Here is a 24,472-nt window from a genome sequence, read left to right as displayed (position 1 = left end):
TGCACAAATTTGGAATAATCAAGCACAAATTTGGGGGGTGAATTAAAATTTTAAAGGCAAAGCAACACATTAAAGAGGGGTGAATTAAAAGGGGGTGGGGTGATTTTATCAAGCAATGAGGCATTGGGTTTTAAGGTGAGGGTCGGTTCTCGGTTCGGTTTTCGGTTCCGGGGTCCCAAACCCAGAACCGAACCGAATTTCCATCGGTTCCAGGATATCAGAACCGGAACCGAACCATATAAATATGGAACCGAACCGAACCGAACCATATGTGCCGGTTCGGTTCGGTTCCTCGGTTCGAACCGGAACCATGTCCACCCCTAGCTTGCGTGTAAAAAAGATAGTGACAGAATAAAATAAAATGGGCGGTGATATTTGCCATTTTGCCTGCCCCCCCCCCCCCCCCCCCCCCGCGACGGCTGGCTAACGTTAACGTATATGTCACTTTCCACCATTTGACCTCTCTCTCTCTCTCTCTCTCTCTCTCTCTCTCTCTCTCTCTCTCTCTCCACACATACACAACAGGAACAGTTGGTGGGCCCAACAGAAACCGTTGGTGGAATGGTGGGCCCATCTTTGAACAATGCAGGCCCCGCCCATACCACACCATAGGATAATCCAAACCGTCCATTTGATGGGCCATAAACGTAAATAGGTTGCATCCCAAAATATCATTTCCATAGGCTGATCCTAGCCCTCCGATCTAAATAGAAACTACATCTTATGCAACCTCTATAGATTGTAGGGTTGTGATTATCCTATGGAAATGATTTTTGGGGCACAACCTATTTACATTGTGGCCCATCAAATGAATGGTTTGGATCATTCTATGGAGTTGGTCGTAAAGTAACATTAAGGCCTGTCCACAACATAGGACGATCCAAGCCGTCCATGGTAGGCCCAATCGTAGGCCCCACCGATATTTTTCAAATTGAAGCGTACCGTCCACAACATAGGATGATCCAAGCCGTCCATGGTTTGGATCATCCTATGGTGTGGTTCGTACCAATTTAGGCCCCACCCATATTTTTGAAAATGAAGTGTACCGTCCAGACCATAGGATGATCCGAGCCGTCCATTTGATGGGCCATAAAGTAAATGGATTGTGCCCCCAAAAGGGTTGGCCCATCAAATGAATGGTTTGGATCATCATGTGGTCGTACAGTAACATTAAGGCCCATCCACAACATAGGATGATCCAAGCCGTCCATGGTTTGGATAATCCCAGGGAGTTGGTCGTGCACTAACATTAAGGCCTAATCGTAGGCCCCACCGATATTTTTCAAATTGAAGCATACAGTCCACAACATAGGATGATCCAAGCCGTCCATGGTTTTGATCATCCTATGGTGTGGTTCGTGTTAGAATATGATTTGCAAATCTGTAATTTAGGATTCGAGAATGCCTTATAACGAATTAACCCTTTTACTTGAGAAGACAGAAATCAACAGTAACTATTCTGCAAGAATCAATTGTAATAAAACAGAGAAATAGTTAGACCACTTATCGAGTTGAGGCACGAAGGATCTTCGCTGTCCTTAAGGCAAATCTCGACTAAAAACACCCCATTGTAAGTTTGAATTACAAAATGACTTTTTCACATAAAAAGTCAACAATCCCCCACTAATTCAAAATTACAAGAAATAAATAAGTGTTTGGCGTACCGTTTGAAATAGCGTTTAAAACACCGTTTTGCAAAACGGCGGTTTGCCAAACGGCGTTTTCATGTTTGGTTGACCAAATCAAAACGGCGTTTTAAACGACAAACGGAAGTATTGTGTGTTTGGTTGCAAATGCCCTAAAACAGAGTTTTAGTGGTAGAATGACCAAAAAGGGCATTGTTTAGTTGGCCTTAATGTAACTCAACTACTCTCTCATTAGGCCCAATATTAAAAGGTCATTAGGATCTTATTCAAACACTCTTAAAATTAAACATCATTGCCAAAAAAAATGGCTTTACCTTTGGGGTTCTTCTCCTTCTTCTTCTTAACGGCGGGATTTGCTAGATTTGACGGACAAGTGGAGGCGCTGAGGCAGTGAGGAGTGAGAGGGTTTGCAACTTTGCAAAGTAGATGAAGAAAGTAAGAAACTAGGGTTTCTTTTAATTCTTTTGTCTTTAAAAAATCAAAATTAAGACATCATATAATGATATCAGCAGCCCCTTGTTTTGAATTAAATATTAACAATTTAACAAATTTATGTTCTCAAGAATGATATTAACACCTCCACTTTTTTGGTATTTGACGCATAAGATCACACTCATATACGTAAAAATGGGTTTTGGTGAGGGCAAACACGTAAAAATCCACAGCCCAAAAACTCTGTTCAAAACGGTGTTTCAAACGGTGGCTGCGCACCCAAACACTACCAAACGGCCGTTTGGCCCCAAAACGGTGTCTCAAACGCCAAACGGTGTTTTAAACGGTACGCCAAACACGCACTAAATCATAAATGTAAACAAATTTGACCAAGGCAAGATGTGTATGCATCAGTAGAGGTGTCTTTTGGACTTGAACATTTACTTAGTGTAGGCATATCGAGTTTATCAAGTACTCAGTGAACATACATCTTGAACCAAGCACTTTTAGTAATAAACTGAGACAACATACCACACTCACAACACAGAAGGCATAAGCAAGTTCATATGGTGTCGCACTTTTCGGCCATGTGCTATGTCCTGCTTTCATGAGCGCTCTAGAGAAATTAGCCCATTCTCAGAGGAAGCGGCCACACTTCCACACTCATATAGGTGTATCTATCAGGAGTGCCATGTAACTACGCACTCCACTGACAATCAGCTAGTCGGCTAGTCAGCTATAGATAATATTAAGAGTCCTACAACTCATCCTCTTTTCGTTACAGGTTGCACCCACATCATAGGGATAGGCTTTAGTGAACTTAATTCACATACAACTTGGTGCAAAACAGATCACTCAAATAACTTGTTTTTTCCATTGAACCTACTTCTTGGTATCTCCAGTCAGATAGGTTGGATTCCTGTTATAGGTGATCTAAACAGTGGGCTTCAGCCTCATCCCCCTCGATGTGCTCATGACTAAATTTTTATTTAGTCCTTTCGTAAGACAATCTGATATATTATCAATTGATCATACATAATCTATGGTTATCAATCCATTCTTCAACAACTGTCTTATGGAATTATGCCTCCGACGAATGTGTCGGGATTTACCATTATATACATTATTAACTGCTCTTCCAATAGCAGCTTGACAATCACAGTGGATTGTAATACCCGGTACTGACTTCTTCCAAAGTGAAATATCAAACAGAAGGTTTCTAAGTCATTCGGCTTCTTGCTTTCTCTAAAGCAATGAAGTCAGACTCCATAGTGGATCTGGCTATACACGTTTGCTTGGTAGATTTCCAAGAAACTGCTGCACTTCCTAGAGTGAAAACATATCCACTCCTAGATTTGGTCTCAAATCCAAATACTCAATGTGCATCGCTATACCCTTCTAGTACAACTGGATATTTAGTGAAATGCAAACCATAGTCTATGGTTCTTTTAAGATATTTCCATACTCTAATTAGAGCTTCCCAGTGATCACTACCAGGATTACTGGTATAGCTCCCTATAACTCTAGATTATTCCAGTGGATTTACTCCACTTCTTTTATTCTTACTCCACTTCTTTTACAATCAAATTGATTAAACCTTCTAAGAATTTTTTCTACATAATGAGACTGAGATAGAGTTATTTCTTCTGAGTTTCTTTTTATTTTGATACCCAGTATTACATCTGTTGAAAGCGGCTTGCGTTGTGAGGCTTACACCTTGAGAACAATGTAAGACTTGAGGCTTGGAATGAGCTTCTCAATCAACACAATAAAGCCCTAATTAAAAATAAGATTGCTTATATAAAGCCCTGATTGTAACAACAATAGACCTAATTAATAATAGGATCAAATCTTTTGATACCCCATCTGAGAGTTTTCCCCATCGTTCCCGTTCTAGAATGCATGGTTTGTGGGCAGAGCCGCAGAGGTTCTTCACCATTTCTTTTCAACCACTTGCCAAAATCAAAATCCATGAGTTGAAATGGATATCTGTCATCACAAAGTTGTCGTTAGATAAATCATGTAGGATCAAAGCTTTTGAGGGATACCCCATCTGAGAGTTTTTCCCATTTTTCCCGTTCTAGAACACATGGTTTGTGTGCAGAGGTTCTTCGCCATTTCTTTGCAACCACTCAACAAAATCAAAAGCCATGAGTTGCAATGGATATATCTCACCAAAAAGGTGCTGTTAGATGCAGTTTTCTTGGTGAACAGCCATATGAAGTGACACGTGAGTGGAAAGTTCATTTCCTTGTGCTGTGAGTCTCATGCCTTGTGCCTCACGATTTGCTCCTTGCCTCACAAGAGGTCTGGACCTCCCCCTAACACTGGTTGGATGTTGGAGTTAACGAAAATTAGTGCACTCATTGCACAGTTTTCGTAGTGAACAGCCATATGAAGTACCGTAAATGGAAACTCCATTTCCTTGTGCTGTGAGGCTCATGCCGTGCCTCAAGATTTATGCCTCGCCTCACAAGGGACCTTGACACCTCCCCCCTAACACTGTTTCGATGTGGAGTTAATGAAAATTACTGCATTCATTAGTTAATGAAGATTAATGCATTCATTAGTTAATGAAACTTAGTGCATTCATTGCATTCTTCATCTTATTACAATTAACGGAGTTACTGAGTAATCAGATCTTTTTTTTCCTTTTTTTTTTAGATTCTAATATGTTGAAATGCTCCTTGTTAGCTTCAGCTTGTTGGATGCGTATTTAGACCCTGTTCGTATCAGATTATAACAACCAATTCCAAGCCCAAAACATATTGGACTCAAAATTACATTTAAATTTGAGCCCAATAATAGGTTTAGGGCTGACAATTGGTTGTCATAATCTGAAACGAACAGGGCTTTAAAGTTATTCCCAGACATAGGCAATATAGAGAGGGAGGAATACTGGTAGAATATAAGGAAGAGAAGGAGGAGGAAGAGTGAGGGAGAAGATGGTGAGATTCTCCACTAAGGAGACCTCCTATGTAAATGATGTATATATAGGCCCAACTAGGGCAACATGCGTACAAAGACAACAATACCCCTCAACATACATATAATGGATAAACTACTGCCTAACACACTCTTCAACACCCCCTGCAAGCTGGACTTTATATACTATGGAACTCTAGCTTGCTACAAAGAAAACTGCAATAACAACCCATACAACAAAAAAAGCAATAAGCAATAATCTCATGCACACAGTCAGCTTGGTACAACACTCCCCCTCAAGCTGGTGTGGTGAATACATAATGAAAAACATAACAAAAAAGATACAACACCCACCATGAATAACAGCTCCTCCCCGACTCAACATGACAGTGAGAGCGATCAGCACATAGCCTCCCCTTGAATCAGAGCAACAACAAACAAATCTGCACACCAACAATCAATGGCTAATAGCGAGATCAACGACCGAGCAGAAGCGCCTCAGCAGGTAAACAGCAGCGAACCATGAACAAAATGAGCACACCAAAGGCGCGCATAGTGAACAACGGCAAAGCACGAGTAGAGATAAGGTGAACTACACATCGCCAGAAGAAGAAGTCCAATCACCAGAAAGATGAGAGGAACCAACAACCAACCAACAAATGGGCGATAGAAAATCGGCCCATCACAACAACGATCAACAACTAGAGCTCAACAAAGGGGTGCACGACAACCAACCAACGACAGCCAAATAACACGCCCCTTGGACAACAACAAGGCCGAAAGTAACACCAACGACCGGACATATAGCCACCAACAACAACAAGGGCGAATGCAATGCAAACGACTGGGCATATAGCCACCAACAACGACATGGCCGAATGCAACACAAACGACCGTGCATATAGCCACCACAAAAAACAAGGCCGAATGCAACGCAAATGACCGGGCATATAGCCACCAACAACGACAAGGCCGAATGCAACACAAACAACCGAGCATATAGCCACCAACAATGACAAGGCCGAAAGCAACGCTAACGACCGGGCATATAGCCACCATCGATGTGGATTGCAACACAAACCACTACAACCACAACAAGGATGTAAAACTACTCCAAGCAACTATACTCACCATGTAGAAGCATCAACAAAACAACTTGCAATGTGAGTCCAACAACAACCGACCACAACAACCAACAACAAGCCAGCCAGCCAACAATCCAACCAACAACCCAACCAAACAACCAACCAACCAGCTAACAACTAACCAAAAACAGCAAACCAACAACTGATAGATCACCAACAAAGAAGGGTGAACAACATTAAAAAAAAAGAGGAATAACACCAACAACACACCACTAAACACCAAGTGGAAGGAAAACAACTAATAACACGAAGAACTAACAATACGAAGAAGCAACCAAGCAATGGGAAGACACAACCAACAAGGAATGATGAACAACATAAAAGGAGCCACTAACAATGAGAAGAACTAGCCAACCAACCAAGACAACAACTAGACTACAAGACTAAGACAACTCCAAGACAACACTAGACAACACTCCATCCATGGAACTACATGAGGTCTTCAACACTCCGCCTCAAGTTGAGGCCGAAGGCCTTCAACTTGCAACGAAAAGAAGACAATCGAAGCGCAACACCTCTCTTTGACATTTCACCAAACACTTGGTGTGCACCTTGGAGATCAAGACAAACACCATGAAACACAGTGAATATAGAGAAGGAAAACAAAGAGTATGATGGAGTGGATGGGGGGATGAGACTCAATAAAGAAAGGGATTAAAGAACTAGAAAAAGCTCAAATATGGACTAAAATGGAGAAAGAAAAGGATTTATGTAATTAGAACACGAAAAGAACAAGAAAAGAACTTATGGATGGAGAAAAAGATAAAAAGAATATACAAGAAGGATCTTTTTCTTGGTTATGGATGGACTTACAAATGGTATTTGCAAAAGGGTTTGGGGTTTAGGGACTCACAAGAAGGGGTTAGGGTTTAGGAATTTAGGGTTGTGGAAGAAGGACTTGGGATTTTGGATGGAGATTTAGGGTTTGGGGATGGATTTAGGGTTAGGGAGGTTAGGGATTCACAAAGGGCGGAGAACCCCAAAGTGGGTTTGGAAGGTGGGAAGGCAATAAAGACTGTCGGTGTGGTGGGTTAGGGCGGGACTATTAGCGGTAGTAGTTTGCGGGGGAACTACTAGCGGTAGTAGTCAAACTACGTGGTGGCTAACAACTGTAGTAGTCGATGTGAAAGAGGATGGTGTGAGGGACTCTTCTTCCTTTCTTTCCTCCTTTCAAGATCTTTGCTCTGATACCATGTTAGAAGATAAGGAAGAGAAGGAGAAGAAGAGTGAGGGAGAAGATGGTGAGATTCTCCACTAAGGAGACCCCCATGTAATTGATGTATATACTAGCTCAACTCGGACAACATGCGTACAAAGACTACAATACGCCTCAACATACATATAATGACTAAACTACACTCTAACACACTCTTCAACAAATACATTGTCGATACACCAACCATTTACATATCATTTTCATTTACCATGTTGGGGAAGGCATGTTGTTGTTGTTGAATGGTTCATATGTCTTTCAATCGCATATGTATTAAGTTGAAAATGCTAGTGTCTAACATTATTAAAGTTTTTATATTTTTGCTCTTGCTTTTCATTTTAATCTTTCAAATGTGTGACTCCACATAGGCTTTGGATTCTGGTCATCTTGTTCGAGGTGGTATCGTGACTGAGGGAAGTGCTGGAAGCACTGCTATCAGCCTTGCTACGGTAGCCCCTGCCTTTGGATGTAAATGTCATGTTGTTATCCCAGATGATGCTGCTATTGAGAAGGTATGTTTGAGTCTGCCCAAAATGTTTCCTTTTTCTTGTATGTAATTCCATTACTACCTCTACATCTCCATCTCTGTTTATTCAAGACAGCAAGCCATGACAATTTGCTTAGGTTTTGACCTCTTCCCTAGATTGTAAGCTATGATATGAATGTATGATGTGATTGTTGGAACCCAACATCCATTATGGAATATCATTTTGGCAAACTCTAATACTCAAGATCCATAGACTCACCAGTATATTTTAATCTTATTTTAAAAGTTTAATGTTCTTTTATATAATAATAGGGTTATATAATGGAACTTTAATTGGTTATGTAACTGTAATGTTTTATATTCCATGTAAAAGCTATTTATTTAGATGAGTAGAACTCAAAACCTGTGTTTAACATTAATTATGTTATCTAAATTCAGAAAAAAATAAACCTAAAGTTCCGTTCCTAAATCCATGAAGTGATGGAATCTGACATTGGCTCCGACACAAGCACTTTGCACATTTTAAAGAGCCCCTACAACATATTCTATGTTCTAACAAGTCCTAATGATCCTTTATTTCTCATAGTGAAAAAATGGCATGCACAATATATGATGAACACATGATTCATTAAACAAATATGGACTGTTTGACTAGTTTATGATGGGGCCCATGTGTGATGTGGTAGCACAACATTTAATTAATGAACATTATTTCGCTAATTTGAAGCGTGGCCTGCAGCTGATGCATGAACACAATGCATGCAACCGATCTGCATCATATGGCCAATCTATTGGTGGACTCCATGCATGAGCAAAGGGATTTGGGTAAGAGGACTGGCTACTTTCAAATTATTCTTTTGTAGAACGTCATTGAAAAAGATTATATTAAAAGGGGAAACATTACAATACAAAATGGGGATGAATTCTCCCAAGATAACAACAACAAAAACAAAAAATACATGAATTAGTCCTTACTATACATGGGCACCACTTGACCTTCTCGAATTCTGTATAGTCAAACTCTTCTATCTAGCTTATGCTTGTTGAGCTAGAAAACTTTACAAAACAAGGAGAAAAGTAAAAATCCTTAGTAAAGATAAGATTGGTCGCACGTCTATGTCTTGGCTCAAAAAGAGATTCTTAAATTTAAGGAAAATAGAAAGAGGAAAGCAAAATAAAAGGCTTTAATAAAAAGGGAAAATTGATTTTAAACCTAAAACTAAATCTAAGAAAGGAAATTCTTAAATTTAAGGAAAAGTAAATAAAAAGGTTTAAAAGGAACTTTTGTGACTGACTGAAAGAGAGAGGGGGGAAATACCTCCATCCTTTTGGGAAAAAAGCTACACTCAAGGAGGAGAGAAAAGAAGAGAAATATAAGAATAATTTTAACTAATTTCTTTCTTTTGCTTTTATAGTTTCCTTGCGTAAAGACTCTTCTCTTCCGGGAGAAAAAATGACTTTATCTAGAAAGAAGAAGACATCTTCAAAGCCTTTTTCTTCTGGGAGGATGCTTTACAAAAGAAGAGTCAAGAATTAAACTCAATAGAGTTCCTCTTCTGGAGGACTATCTATCAAAAAAAAGAAAAAAAAAAACAAAGTCAAAAGCAAAGTTGTTTTTCTATGACTAAAAAAGAGTTGCTCTTTCGAGAGGACTCTTTTACAAAAGGAAAGTTAAATTTGTTAACACTTCTAAAACTCAAAGGATTTCCTCTTCCCAGAAGATCCTTTACAAAAGAAGAGAAAAATATGGCTCAAGGAAGTTCCTCTTCTGGGAGGACTCTTTTGCAAAATAAGAGTTAAAATGGTTAAACCTCTTCGACTCAAAAGATGAAGGACTCTTCTACGAAAGAAGAGTCAAAATTATTAACTTTTTTTTAACTCAAAGGGGTTCCTCTTCTGAAAATACCTTTTACAAAAGAAGAGTGAAAGATACGACTCAAGTGAATTCCACTTCCGAGAGGACTCTCTTTTTAAAGCGGTCAAAAGCAAAGATGTTAATATTCTCTGACTCAAAGGAATTTTGCTCTTAGGAGGACCCTTTTGTAAAGAGTCAACTCAACTCAACTCAACAAAGCCTTTGTCTCAAACTAGTTGGGGTCGGCTGAATGAATCCTTTAGAAAAATTTCATGAAGAAGATGAAAGGAATCTACCCGGCTCTAATCATGACTCTAGTTGGGTTCTTCTACGTGGATCATTTTCTTCCATTCTAATCCTATCCAAGGTCATGTTCTTTGTTATGTTCCTAGCTATCAAGTCTTTCCTCACTGTTTCTACCCAAGTTGTTTCTAGTCTGCCCTACCCCTTTTTACTCCATCAATTTGGCACGAGTCGCCTCTTCTCACCGGAGCATCCAAAGGCCTACGTTGGATATGCCCAAACCATCTTAAGCGGTGCTCTCGCATCTTCTCCTCAATTGGTGTCACCCCACCTTTTTACAGATGTCTTCATTTTTAATTCTATCTAACTTTGTGTGGCCGCACATCCATCTAAGCATTCATATCTCCGCTATACTCATCTTATACACATACTGCTTCTTGGTGGCCCAACATTCTGAGCCGTACAACATGGCTGGCCTCACAGCTGTCTCATAAAACTTTCCCGTCAACTTGGTAGGGATTTTACGGTTGCACAGAATGCCTGAGGCAAGCTTTCACTTCAACCAACCTGCTCTTATTCTATGGTTAACATCCTCTTCAATCTCTCCTTCCTTATGTAGAATTGAACCAAGATAGCGAAAGATATCCCTCTTAGGTACCTCTTGTCGAGTCATATTTACTACATCCTCATCCCGCCTCCTTACATTACTAAAGTTGCTTTCCATATATTCTGTTTTAGTCCTACTCAATCTAAAACCTTTGGATTCCAAAGTAGTTCTCCATAACTCTAACTTAGCATTTACTCCTGCTTTGGTTTCGTCGAGTAATACTTTGTCATCTGCAAATAACATACACCATGGCACCTCATCCTGGATACCCTCCTCCGTAAGCTCATCCATAACTAGCGTAAAAAGATACACTCAAGGAGGAGAGAAAAGAAGAGAAATATGAGAATAATTTTAACTAATTTCTTTCTTTTGCTTTTGCAGTTTCCTTGCGTAAAGACTCTTGTCTTCCGGGAGAAAAAAAAATGACTTTATCTAGAAAGAAGAAGACACATCTTTAAAGCCTTTTTCTTCTGGGAGGACGCTTTACAAAAGAAGAGTCAAGAATTAAACTCAATAGAGTTCCTCTTCTGGAGGACTATCTATCAAAAAAAAGGAAAAAAACAAACTCAAAAGCAAAGTTGTTTTTCTATGACTAAAAAGAGTTGCTCTTTCGAGAGGACTCTTTTACAAAAGAAGAGTCAAATTTGTTAACACTTCTAAAACTCAAAGGATTTCCTCTTCCGGAAGATCCTTTACAAAAGAAGAGAAAAATATGGCTCAAGGAAGTTCCTCTTCTGGGAGGACTCTTTTACAAAATAAGAGTTAAAATGGTTAAACCTCTTCGACTCAAAACAGGAAGGACTCTTCTACTAAAGAAGAGTCAAAATTATTAACATTTTTTTTACTCAAAGGGGTTCCTCTTCTGACAATACCTTTTACAAAAGAAGAGTAAAAGATACGACTCAAGTGAATTCCACTTCCGAGAGGACTCTCTTTTTAAAGCGGTCAAAAGCAAAGCTGTTAATATTCTTTGACTCTAAGGAATTTCTCTCTTAGGAGGGCCCTTTTATAAAGAGTCAACTCAACTCAACAAAGCCTTTGTCCCAAACTAGTTGGGGTCGGCTAAATGAATCCTTTAGAAAAATTTCATGAAGAAGATGAAAGGAATCTACCCTGCTCTAATCATGACTCTAGTTGGGTTCTTCTACGTGAATCATTTTCTTCCATTCTAATCCTATCCAAGGTCATGTTCTTTGTTATGTTCCTAGCTATCAAGTCTTTCCTCATTGTTTCTACCCAAGTTGTTTTTGGTCTGCCCTACTCCTTTTTACTCCATCAATTTGGCACGAGTCGCCTCTTCTCACCGGAGCATCCAAAGGCCTACGTTGGATATGCCCAAACCATCTTAAGCGGTGCTCTCTCATCTTCTCCTTAATTGGTGCCACCCCACCTTTTTACGAATGTCTTCATTTTTAATTATATCTAACCTTGTGTGGCCGCACATCCATCTAAGCATTCGCATCTCCGCTATACTCATCTTATACACATGCTGCTTCTTGGTGGCCCAACATTCTAAGCCGTACAGCATGGCTGGCCTCACAGCAGTCTTATTAAACTTTCCCTTCAACTTGGTAGGGATTTTACGGTCACACAGAATTCCTGAGGCAAGCTTTCACTTCAACCAACCTGCTCTTATTCTATGGTTAACATCCTCTTCAATCTCTCATTCCTTATGTAGAATTGAACCAAGATAGCGAAAGATATCCCTCTTAGGTACCTCTTGTCGAGTCATATTTACTACATCCTCGTCCCGCCTCCTTACATTACTAAAGTTGCTTTCCATATATGCTGTCTTAGTCCTACTCAATCTAAAACCTTTGGATTCCAAAGTAGTTCTCCATAACTCTAACTTATCATTTACTCCTGCTTTGGTTTCGTCGATTAATACTATGTCATCTGCAAATAACATACACCATGGCACCTCATCCTGGATACCCTCCATAAGCTCATCCATAACTAGTGTAAAAAGATAAGGCCTTAGAGCTGATCCTTGGTGCAGTCCTATTGTAATTGGAAACTCACTAGACGTGCCATCCGTGGTTCTGACACTAGTTACTGCCCCATCGTACATATCCTTAATCACATCAACATATTTAGTAGGCACTTTTTTCCTTTCAAGGACCCTTTTATAAAGAGTCCAATTGTAAAAATTCTCTATGACTTAGAACAAGCTCCTTTGCTGGGGGGATTCTTTTAAGGGAAGAGTGGACATTTATATTTAAATATGGAACCTCTTGATGAATAATTAGGGGTGTTTTCTTTATCCGAGGAATGTAAATAACGACCATTAGAGTCAGAAGTATACGTCCTCACCAATTTAATAAAACCTTTTTTCGCAAGATGAAAATTTGATCTTAACATGTTTTTTATGATTCTCATTTTATATTGTGAAATGACCAATTACTCCAAAAGCTTAAGCTGTTAGAGAAGGCGTTATTTATTCTTTTATACTTTAGCACACCCCCTCTAGCATGGGGAATCCCGGACCGGCCGGAATTGGGGGGGTCCTGAGAGACTTGAGCGGTGCCACAATATGGTCATTCTCAGGGCTGGCAGGTTCGGCAGATGATAGTGAGGCAAAGTGAGGGCTGCCCATCAAGGCCTAAAATGTTTAAGTCTTGAACTTTTGGACAAGACGATCGTGGAAGGTGATTCCATTAATGTCGTTCGGTGGTTAAGAGGATCGGTTGTCCCTCCTTGGAGATTTGCTCATTTCTTTGATGAAATTCAAGACAGAGTGGGCGCATCATCTATCATTTTAATCATATTAGGCGATCAGCTAATAGTGTGGCGGATGGCCTCGCTCGTCAAGGAGTGGGGAAGTCGGTTTTAGAGATTTTTGACTTCCTTCCCCCATGAATGCTTGTTCTTTCTTATCTTTTTTCCTTTGTATTTATCTCCTGTACCCTGGAGTTGGCATACACGTGGCACTTGTGGACCCTCTTTGGGTTGGTCATTTGATGTGGATTTTTAATATCAAGGAGGTTTGAACACAGGACCTTGGTTCTGATACCATGTGAAATGAACATTTACTCCAAAAGCTTAAGCTGTTGGAGAAGGCGTTGTTTAATCTTTTATACTTTAACATATATAATGTAAATTATTTTTTTTGCGAACATTGCTCAATGTCACTGGCACTCTTCGGAGTGTGTTTGAAGGATTAGGATGCTTTGCCACTAAGAGAAACCATTTCCATGATAAAATTAGGCAATTTCCACAGCCTTGAGGATGCTCTCTTACCAATCTACCAGATTCATCTCCGTCCGTCCAAAATGTTCTAGGTAGTTCCTCAAATATACATAGATTGGTAAGGAGTGCCCTTCATTTAATGTCCAAAATCCCAATAGTCCTGGAAAAAACTTTAACTATCTCCCCCCAAATCACTTCTAGATTTTATATTAATCCAGAGCCAATTCACTGAGTGCTTAAAAAATAGTCAACAATGAAGATCTTGATTAGATGTTTGTGATGAAATCAGTTGTATAGTGATTAGGTATTTAAAAATTGAATTGTAGATTCTTAAAAAATTAAAAAATTCTTTAGACTTCTCATTGAATCTTGAGTAATTCTCATTGCACAATTATTTTCTTTAAATTGAATGAAAAAAAAAACAGCTTGGTAGATACATGTTTATGCTATTATATAATTTTTATGATTAAAGTTACAAGGAAGAAGATAATGGAAAAGACCTAGATGGGAAATAACGTGGGTATGCCCATGGAAACAAATGGCTCTCTTTATAAAAAGTATAAATTTATAGAAATACAAATTTATTCTTGCATGTACAGCCCTTGATGCATATAGCTGGTGGTCCTTCATTTTAATATCTCAACCTTTCCATTCAGGTTCTGTTTATGGAATACTTACAAATCTTATAAAACCATTAGCTAAAAGAAGATAAAATGTCCATGAGGCTCTCCTTGAATGAGAGATGCAGAGATTCATACATGGAAATATTGTCCTCTGGAAGAGGACTCAAAGGTTGATCTTGGGAAAAAGTTGTCTTGCCCTTTCATTTATGGGAAATAATCTGATACATTTAATCATCCAAATAAGACGTCGTTTTGGGTCATCTGAGGACAGTCACAGGAGGCTATGGAAAGCAGAACGCTACGGAATAACATTCCAGGAAAAAGAACAGCCAGTTTGTGCATCTGTGAAGTAATTACAGATTGGCAATTATCACTCACTTTAGTCTGAATACTGATTGTTTACTTTAGATGTGTATGATAAGATGGCGGGTCTGTAAGTGTTCATCATAAAAGGAACACGGGCAACGGATCTTTGGCGGTCCAACTTTGAGAAAATCACAATTAACCATATGGATTGAAATTGAAACAGTAAAGGGAACATACCGAAAGCCGAATATCGTTTTGCTATCACTGGAAGGATTCCATTCCGGTATTTCTCCTCACTCCACAACAGACGGTGATGGGGACCGACTTCCTCTCTCTTTTTGCAGTGGATTGCCAAGAGAAGGATGTAGAAATTGTTGTGTGCAAGTAGGGACCGGATGAGAGAATAAATAGACATTTATGGGAAGAAACACAACTCCTCATCACGCTGGTTCCATCCCCAAAAGTCTCTTACATTTACACCCCTTCTTTTATGGCTTTTCACTTAATGCCTTTTCACAAAACCAACTAATAAAATGATCTAGGCCGTTGATCTTGCACATGCCACATCCACCGTTAGGATAATTTCCTAACATTCTCCCACTTGGCCAGCAAGATCTTTGAGCCAAACATAAGGATCATATCTTTAAGTTAGTTAGATAATAAACACAACATTCCGTTCAGCAAAACTACTAACAATAAACCATGTAACCATTGGGTCACCAACTCTACCCAATAGCCTACCCCACGATTATATCATTAGTAATACTTACTAACATGAATGTAAACGCATACATGCATAAGATGTAAATATGGTCCAAAACAGTCTACAGACATTCTAGCTCTTACTCACAATCCATTTACATAATGTGCACAAAATGGAGCGGTAGAAAATAATATATATCATAATCATAAAATAAAATGTGATCACAACAGTGTATCTCAATACCTAATGCAGACTCCTACTGTCATATGCTATCAAAAGTGTCAACCAACCTTATGCGCGCTACATGTTCTCTGAAGAGCTTTGGTGACAAGCCCTCAGTCAAAGGATCCGCCAACATAAGTGCGGTGCTTATGTAATCTTCAGATACACACTGATTCTGAACTTCCTCACGACAATATGTCAATACATTGACCCCATTACTTGATTTGTCGTTCTTGGAATTGTAAAACCGCAGCGGAATTATCACAATACATTCTCAGTAACTTGTCGACTATCAACAAGATAAAACCCTGAGAAAAAATTCCGTGACTTCAAGGCATAGTACAAGGCCTTGAAGTACACAATAAACTCCGTACCCAAGGTGGAAGCAACTGAGTGTCAATTTGACATTCTTCCACGATTTAGGACTTTCTGCAAAATATACTAGAGCAGAACTCTAGGTGTTCCGACAACAGTCGGAATTAGATTAACCAATCACACTAGGGTTATCTCATTTACTTTATGTGAGCATTAAACCTTTAGTCCCTTACAGACAATATATAACCTTTTGGCAAATTTCCAATGATCCATACATAAATAACATTGGTACTTTCTAAATTTGCCCACCATATAGGTTATAAACAGATATGTGCAGATTTAAACATTCAATAGACCCCAATTGCGGAACTATTAGGGAACCTCTTTATCTGCTCCTATAATGAATCGATCCTGGAACCTTGGAACTGACTGAATATATCACCCTTAACTATAGGAACACTACAAATGGAGTAATTTATCCATGTTCAATACTTAGGACTTTACCAAGATAGGCTTTCTGCAATCTCAGCAATCCTCGAGTCCCAACTAGGTGAATCTAAACTCCTATTATGTAGGATGCTTCACCTGAATTCTTTTGTATGAATATCATTGAACATGGCGAAGTACTACTAGCAAGTAGTATACCATCAACACATAACACGAGGAAAATAATATTACTCCTTTGACCTTAAGATATATCCATTATCCTGTGACAATTCCTTAAAGCTTAACATAGAGAGTACTTGATGAAACTTTATGTACAATTGTCGGAAAGTCTGCTCTAAACCTTAAGCAGAATCTCTAAGTCTACAGACTATGTGCCTCTTTCCTTAGCCTCAAGGATTGTTCGGTAGTCGTCACCACCAAAACATCTATAATGTGGGTTGTTAACTTATATGTGTCTTTTAATGTTCCAATGAGCATTGGTACCACCTTCTCTTGGATCACCAGTACCGGTACTACAATCTGGTTCTCCTTAAAGGTGATTTTACTAAAGACACTACACTCCTACTAAGGTCACCATCCTTTAGAAGTCTTGGCACATTTAATCCCGACAATATACGTACTATGGGTCAATCAACAGAACCTAAAACCCTTAAATACTTTAAGATAATCTATGAAATTGCAACTTATGGTCATAGAGCTTAATTACTATATTCGTGGGTTATAAACTTTTGTCTCATGTGAACAACCCAAAGTTGCATGTTTCCCAATTTCAGCTCCCTTATGACCCATAAATCTTAAAAGGTCTTAGGCACAGCCTTACTTGGATCACAAAATATATATGGGTGTTTTAAGAGTTTTAACCCACAATCTTAGGCAACAGAGAGTTGCATAAATGACCCTTATTGTTTTGATCGTTTATGTCAAGTTAATTCTCGACTCTTACCTTATAGATCACAAACAAAGATAGGGCCTCCTACTTCTGATTAGAGTGACACATTTAAATATGGCTAGAAAATTTAACCAAAAGGATAACACCTTCCGCCACCAACTGTCAGAGTCTAAAGATCCAAGATGTCATTGTGAATGACCTTTAGTAGATCAATACTCTTGGTGACACCCTAAACCGATTAATCTTTGTATATTTCTCCTTCAATGTACCCCGTATCATTGTTTAAATCGGTAAAATCAAGTGAATCTAGAATTCTTCTTTTACCCAACTATCCTCAGATATGTGGTTAAAAAACTTAAGCCACTGATTGGATAAATTCTTGTTCACGCGATTTCATTTATTTCTAACAATACTGATTATCTCATTCTAATGCAAGATGGGCCAAGTCTGACCTTGAGAGAAGTGCAATCCAAGTCAATAAGGATTGCCCTGAAGAGAACCAAAATCACTAAATGGGAAATGGAAAACTAGAGAGAATCCATTATACTTCCAGACCTTGATTTATAGCCAAAGGAATCAAGTTTTTCTAGAATAAGGTTTCTAGTTCATATGAAACCAAAATTTCAGAAAAGAGTGGCGAGTAATAATGGATTCAACAGCCACCTTTATTCTATTTCCCGATATAATGGTATACTCTCCTCTACTAAGCACCTAACTCGCACCAAGACCTCACATAGAATTCTAAATGTGAATAGTAATGCCTTAATCTATTCACAAATCTTTTTCTGGAGTACTTACGAAATAGAAATCATAATATACAAAGATATGGTATTAATTCCAGGCCATATCGAACTTAAGGGATCCATACTTTATGTCATTTATTATTCAAGATAATGGCACTTGATACAAAGTTCACTCTCTTTAATTGATAATGCTAAGACTAGTCTATATCTTCAGGACTCTAATGTTGCCATTTAAAATAACCAAGAGGTGTGTCGAAAGTGAGCACAACCAAGGTTCTGAATCTAACGTCTTTCAAAGTGTGCTCAAAACTACAACTTTGGTGAATATACTTTAAGGCTATCAAAATACATCATAAGGGTATTTGCAAGTGCTTCCAATGATCCTCTAAAATATTCACTAACTACATTCAAGAACTCCTTTGCATTTTCGAGTTTTAAAAACATCTCGAATTGCATAAAAAATGGAGGTATACCATTACTACTATAGTGATACTAACATTGAACTCCCACTATTCATAAGCATCTTTTAGATGTGGGTTTAGTGAGCCTGTCATTAAATGATACATAGTCTAGCCTTTTGTAGTCTTGAATTATGCAGATCTGTTCCATCACTTGCTAAGGTTTCTGACCCACTAAAGTACTCAACATAATCGGTATCTAGAAAAGACACTAAGATACCAACAACTTCAATGTCACAGACACAGACTTGCAGTTCCAAACATGCTCACTTCTTATAACACCTATTCAATCCACAAATGGAGTTTAATTAACTCAATCCACGATTTTAATCAATCCAACTGAAAAGAATGACTAAAATGTATAAAATCATGATGATACATAAGTGTGCTTCTAATTAGATACCATATGTGCCATCGTGGGCCTTCCGTTGGGCCGTGCCATGATGCAGAATTGGTTTCTACTTTAGAAAACACAATACCATGATTATGAAGAGACACCGGTGTATCACCGTGGGTCGTCCGTTGGGCCGTGCCACGACACACAATTGGTTCTCACATACAATACTCAGTCAATCTATCTTAAGGGAAAATTAGTTAGATTGCCCAGAATCACAAAAAAAACACAAAATGTGACCCCGACGAAACATCAGACGTGTCATTGTGGGTCGTCCGTTGGGCCGTGCCACAACACACAAACGATTTTCAATTCAGGAAATCACAATACTGTGATTCTGGCGAGACACCAGGAGTGTCACCGTGGGCCGTCCGTTGGGCCGTGCCACAGCACACAATTGGCTCTCCCATGAGATCAACTAGAGCCAGATAACCCTATACGTGAGGCGCACATCACCGTTGGGCAGAAGCATAACCCCAAACCAGGTTATCCAGGCCTAGCCCTCTCACACCGCCTATTTGTGCAAAACAACAGTCATCCGTTGGGCTAAGTGTTGCTCTTGGACAAATAGTCGCAATTGAAAGTGGTTCATAGTCCATAAATGTGTCATTGTATGCGACACGGTTCTCAAAATTAACCACTTAACTTTAAGCGATTTCGTTTCCCAGTCGGAATCGCAGTTCTTTGTTCATTCATTTAGTGACCAATCATAACAAGATATAGTTTAATTTCACCTAAAAATAATGAACAACGTAATAAACTTGTGTATACAAAATCAACTTTCAAGTTCCATGATCAAACAAAATTCAATGTTTTAGGTTTTGAAAATACACACTATCAGTTTATTATAACCATAAGCTTGGGTTTTAAGCATATCTGGCATGAACTAATGTGCATTCAAGTTAAAAGTTTAGTCCCATATATGATTTCAACTAATCATTTTAACCCTTAAGTTATATGCAAAACATAAAGCATATAAACAACATATAGGGGTTCTTAACTTAAGAATTAGAAACCAAAGGTGTTCAATGACTGAGTTTTAATCATTAAATAATATCAAAACTTTACATAACTAGGTCTCCATGGCATTTAGTTAATTCTTTAAGAGTTTGAAATCAAAATTAAACTCAATGCCCACTTTAAAAAACCCAAAAGTTATAAAATTATACTGGAATTTTAAAATCCAGACTCCGAACACCAAAACAGACCTTGGAAACGGGTTCAGAATGGTCTAAAACCATAGGAATGGTCTAACCCAAGTCCAAAACCCCAAAATATTTGACTTCAAATCAAACTTGCAAAACCAAAAGTCTTGATTTTACACTGTAACTATATCATACAGTGCTTAAATACCAAAAATGACCTCAAAAATAGGTTCAGAACGGTCTGTAACCTTAGGAACCAATCTAATCCGAGCCCAAAACTCCAAAACTTTTGACTCAAAACTAAATTTATAAAGTCAAAAGTGTTAAAAATACACTATAAGTGTATTATACAGTGCTCAAATGGCAAAATGGATAGCAAAAATGGTTTCAAAGGGTTGCAAAACGTTCGGAACCAGTTTTACTTGGGCTAAAACCCTAAAATATTTAACTCAAAAACCAACTTTAAAAATCAAAAGTTTTTGAATTTACATTATACCTATATGATACAGATGCCAAATGCCAAAACTGACCCAAAAAATGGATTCAGAATGGTGCAAAACCTCCAGAATCGCTATAAGCTGGCCAAAAATCTCACAAAAATGGGCCAAACCGAGTCAAACACAGATTTGGGCCGTTTGGGCCTATGGGCCGGTTCAGGTCGGGTTAGGCCAACCGGTCTGGTGGGCTTAGAGGGTCTACTAGGCCCTTTTTAATTGAAAAATCCGTCGCGGATCCTTGATAGGCCCGCCAAGCCCGACACTATTCATCGTCTTCTTCATTAAAATAGTGAAAATTCTAGCAAAATCCGAAAAAACACTCAAAGTTCGATATATTATTGCGGCTTCGTTGAAGTCCGATTGAGGCTCATAATACGCCGTTGGACTCATCTCTAGATGAACTTCGCAACCACGCCGGAAAATCTCCGATCGGACAAGCCGGTCGGCTGCGGCACACTGTTTTCCGGCGAGGTCCAAAATTTCCCCAAAAGTTAAAATTTTCATCTTTAAATCGCCGCCAAAACGCAATCCAGACATCGGATCGACGAACCGTTTGTTGCGTTGGATTCATGGGAACACAAGCAACGTTTCAGTGCCATTTAATCATCGATCCGACTCCAGAATTGATGGCGGCATTCAAAATACAAGTTTTCACAAACCCTATTTCAATCACTTTTAATGCGATTTTCTCACCATTTTCTCGTCGGAACCGTGGCTCTGATACCACATGTAAGTGTTCATCATAAAAGGAACACGGGCAACGGATCTTTGGAGGTCCAACTTTGAAAAAATCACAATTAACCATATGGATTGAAATTGAAACAGTAAAGGGAACATACCGAAAGCCGAATATCGTTTTGCTAACACTGGAAGGATTCCATTCCGGTATTTCTCCTCACTCCACAACAGACGGTGATGGGGACCGACTTCCTCTCTCTTTTTGCCGTGGATTACCAAGAGAAGGATGTAGAAATTGTTGTGTGCAAGTAGGGACCGGATGAGAGAATAAATAGACATTTATGGGAAGAAACACAACTCCTCATCACGCTGGTTCCCTCCCCAAAAGTCTCTTACATTTACACCCCTTCTTTTATGGCTTTTCACTTAATGCCTTTTCACAAAACCAACTAATAAAATGATCTAGGCTGTTGATCTTGCACATGCCACATCCACCGTTAGGATAATTTCCTAACAGGGTCTTCTTCAAATGAATAATAAAATAATAAGGCTATTCAGTTTTAGTAACTCCTTTATTTCCTTCTTATGGACCCTTTGTTTTCTGGTACTCATCTGTTAACTTTTTTCAGTCTCAAATACTTGAAGCTCTTGGAGCTATTGTAGAAAGAGTAAGACCAGTATCAATTACACACACAGATCACTTTGTCAATATTGCAAGGAGAAGGGCATTGGAGGCGACTGAATTAGCATCAAGTCAAAGAGAAGCTGAGAGAACCAAAGCCAAAGATTCGTTGCACATCAATGGTCATACATTAGACAATGGAGAACATCTGTCCAATTTCACTAATGACTGTAAAGGTGGCTTCTTTGCTGATCAGTTTGAAAACTTGGCAAACTTTCGTGCTCACTTTGAGGGAACTGGTCCTGAGATATGGGAACAGACTGGTGGAGGTGTGCATGCTTTTGTGGCAGCAGCAGGTACAGGTGGTACTCTTTCTGGCATTTCACGGTTTCTTCAGGTTGATTCATCTTCCTCTTCCTCCCTCAATATTTGGTTCTAGTTGTTTTCAAGGATTAGGTAATGTTATTCAATGCAAGGTTTTAAAGTTCGACCGAAACATTTCTTTTTGGCCTAAATATTTTGATTTTGGCTGCTACCAAAACGGAATCCACTTGGATTCGGAAAAGTAACAGATTTCATCTGAAATTTCGGGATTTCGTGAATGTTTCGGTCAAATTTGTGAAACGTGCAACTTTTCAGATAAAGAAAAAAGCAATTCTATCGAAACGTTGACATTTCGACAGAAACCTTGACAATGTTTCTATCAAAACGTTGACATTTCGACAGGACAAAAATCAACTCCACACGCAAAAAAGAGGATAACAGTGAGCTTCCTTTGATATATTTCTAAAAAAATAACAAAAAAAGTGTTGTATAATCTTACCTAGATTTCAGTTGTGATTTCATACCGAAATGTTTCCATGATTTTACAAGATTTCAGTTGAAATTTCGTAACATTTCATACCGAAATATTTCCTTGATTTTGCAAGATTTCAGTCGAAATTTTGTACCAAAAACAAAATGTTTCTGTTTCGCTAATAATTGAAACTGAAACCGAAACCGAAATTTAAAACCTTGATTCAATGTTACATATGTGCTTTGTTACACATTCTACAGGAAAAAAATCCTAAAATTAAGTGCTTCTTGATCGATCCTCCTGGTTCCGGTCTGTTCAATAAGGTGACAAGAGGAGTAATGTATACTCGGGAAGAGGCCGAGGGGCGAAGGCTGAAGAATCCTTTTGACACGATAACTGAAGGAATAGGAATAAACAGGCTAACCAAGAATTTTATGATGGCAAAACTGGATGGAGCATTCAGAGGTTCAGATAAGGAGGCTGTTGAAATGTCAAGGTCAGTATTGTTCACCGCCATTTTCTTGTGCTTGTTAGCATTCTTGTTCTCCGATCTGAATTTCTTATCAGGTTTATTATGAGGAATGATGGGCTATTTGTTGGGAGTTCTTCGGCCATGAACTACGTTGGAGCTGTTCGAGTCGCACAGTTATTAGGACCTGGGCACACGATCGTGGCAATCCTGTGTGACAATGGGATGAGGCATCTGAGTAAGTTTTATAATGAGCAGTATTTATCTGATCATGGCTTGACACCTTCTGCAACTGGTTTGGAGTTTATGGGTGTTGCTTGAGATGGGAGCTTGTAAGAATCTTTGCCATGTCTATACTTGTCTCAATTAATTTCCATTCAAAGTTTTGATCTGAATATGTGCCGTATGTTTTGTTTCAAAACACGGATGTGTGTCAAAATGTGGCCAAAGCAAATACTAGTTGACTTGGCTTGACGGGTCGAGTACTCGGTTGGCGCGGTCATAACCCGCGAGAGTCAAAGGAGTTTTGATTGACGTTACAAGGCAAAATGCAGACTCAGACAAGAACGTGGCCAAGGTAAAAGGGAGTTGACTCGGGGGAGTCCACGATGACTCTCGGGAGTTTTGAAACTATGGTCCTGTTGGCCAGTTTGTGGGGCTTTCACAGATTCAGCTGCCAATCTTGTAAAAATGAGGTCATTCATCTTATTTAACAGTCTGAAAAAAGTTGTTCAGCTTAAGGCATTTATGTCTGTTACAAGAAGATTAAAAATATTTAACCTAATTTTCATCTCTTCTCATCCAATCATTCTTCAATAAGTCATTATGCCCTTCAGGATACTAAACTTCGCAAGCTTGTCAACACCCATCATGGTCCATCTAAAGATTAAGTGAAACCAGGTCCATAATGTCCATGTTTTTGTATAAACAAATAATGGTTTCAGTGAAAAATCATCTTATTATGTAAGCAGTTCTTGTGCTTCGCCATTCGTCCAACTATGATGGGGCAATTTGAACATTCCCATTGCAGTAACAGGCAATTCTATAGGTAGATTTTCTGGGGTATGTACAAGCTTTAAAATTGAATTTCCCCATCACAGAAAAGGGGGAAAAAGGAGATTGAAAGATATTTAATGAGCATTTTCATTGTAGTTTTTGTTTCCCTCTTGATTAGTTAAGCTTTCTGTGCCTATTGGAATCTATTGAAATTGGGTTAGTTGAATCAAAGACACCCAAAACGAAAATTTTGTTTTTCCCTTTCTTGATTATATGTAACCTTGGATGAACTCCTACTTGGGTGTAGGCCTGACTTGGATGTATTCATTGGATCTGACTCAAATGAGAGACATAGATGAATATTTGCTGTAGTACTCAAATATCATATAGATGAATCTGTAGGGTGTTCTTCTCTCATCTTCCATCG

At 38.8% G+C, this 24,472-nt stretch overlaps 1 protein-coding gene across 1 annotated transcript; it reads left to right on the top strand.

Annotated features, from left to right (window-relative positions):
• Positions 1–5,463: 5,463 nt before the first annotated feature.
• Positions 5,464–24,083, top strand: LOC143869948 (cysteine synthase 2-like). Its single transcript, XM_077376488.1, has 5 exons — positions 5,464–5,508; positions 7,730–7,873; positions 21,792–22,181; positions 22,841–23,076; positions 23,148–24,083. The coding sequence occupies exons 1-5, from the start codon at positions 5,464–5,466 to the stop codon at positions 23,368–23,370; spliced, it is 1,038 nt and encodes a 345-aa protein (XP_077232603.1). The 3' UTR covers positions 23,371–24,083.
• The last annotated feature ends 389 nt before the right edge of the window (positions 24,084–24,472 follow it).

This window comes from Tasmannia lanceolata, unplaced genomic scaffold (genome assembly GCF_043159265.1).
Source record: "Tasmannia lanceolata isolate RefF3 unplaced genomic scaffold, GAP_Taslan_0.1 ptg000003l, whole genome shotgun sequence".
Lineage (NCBI taxonomy): Eukaryota > Viridiplantae > Streptophyta > Magnoliopsida > Canellales > Winteraceae > Tasmannia > Tasmannia lanceolata.
This window is presented reverse-complemented; position numbering and strand designations above follow the sequence as displayed.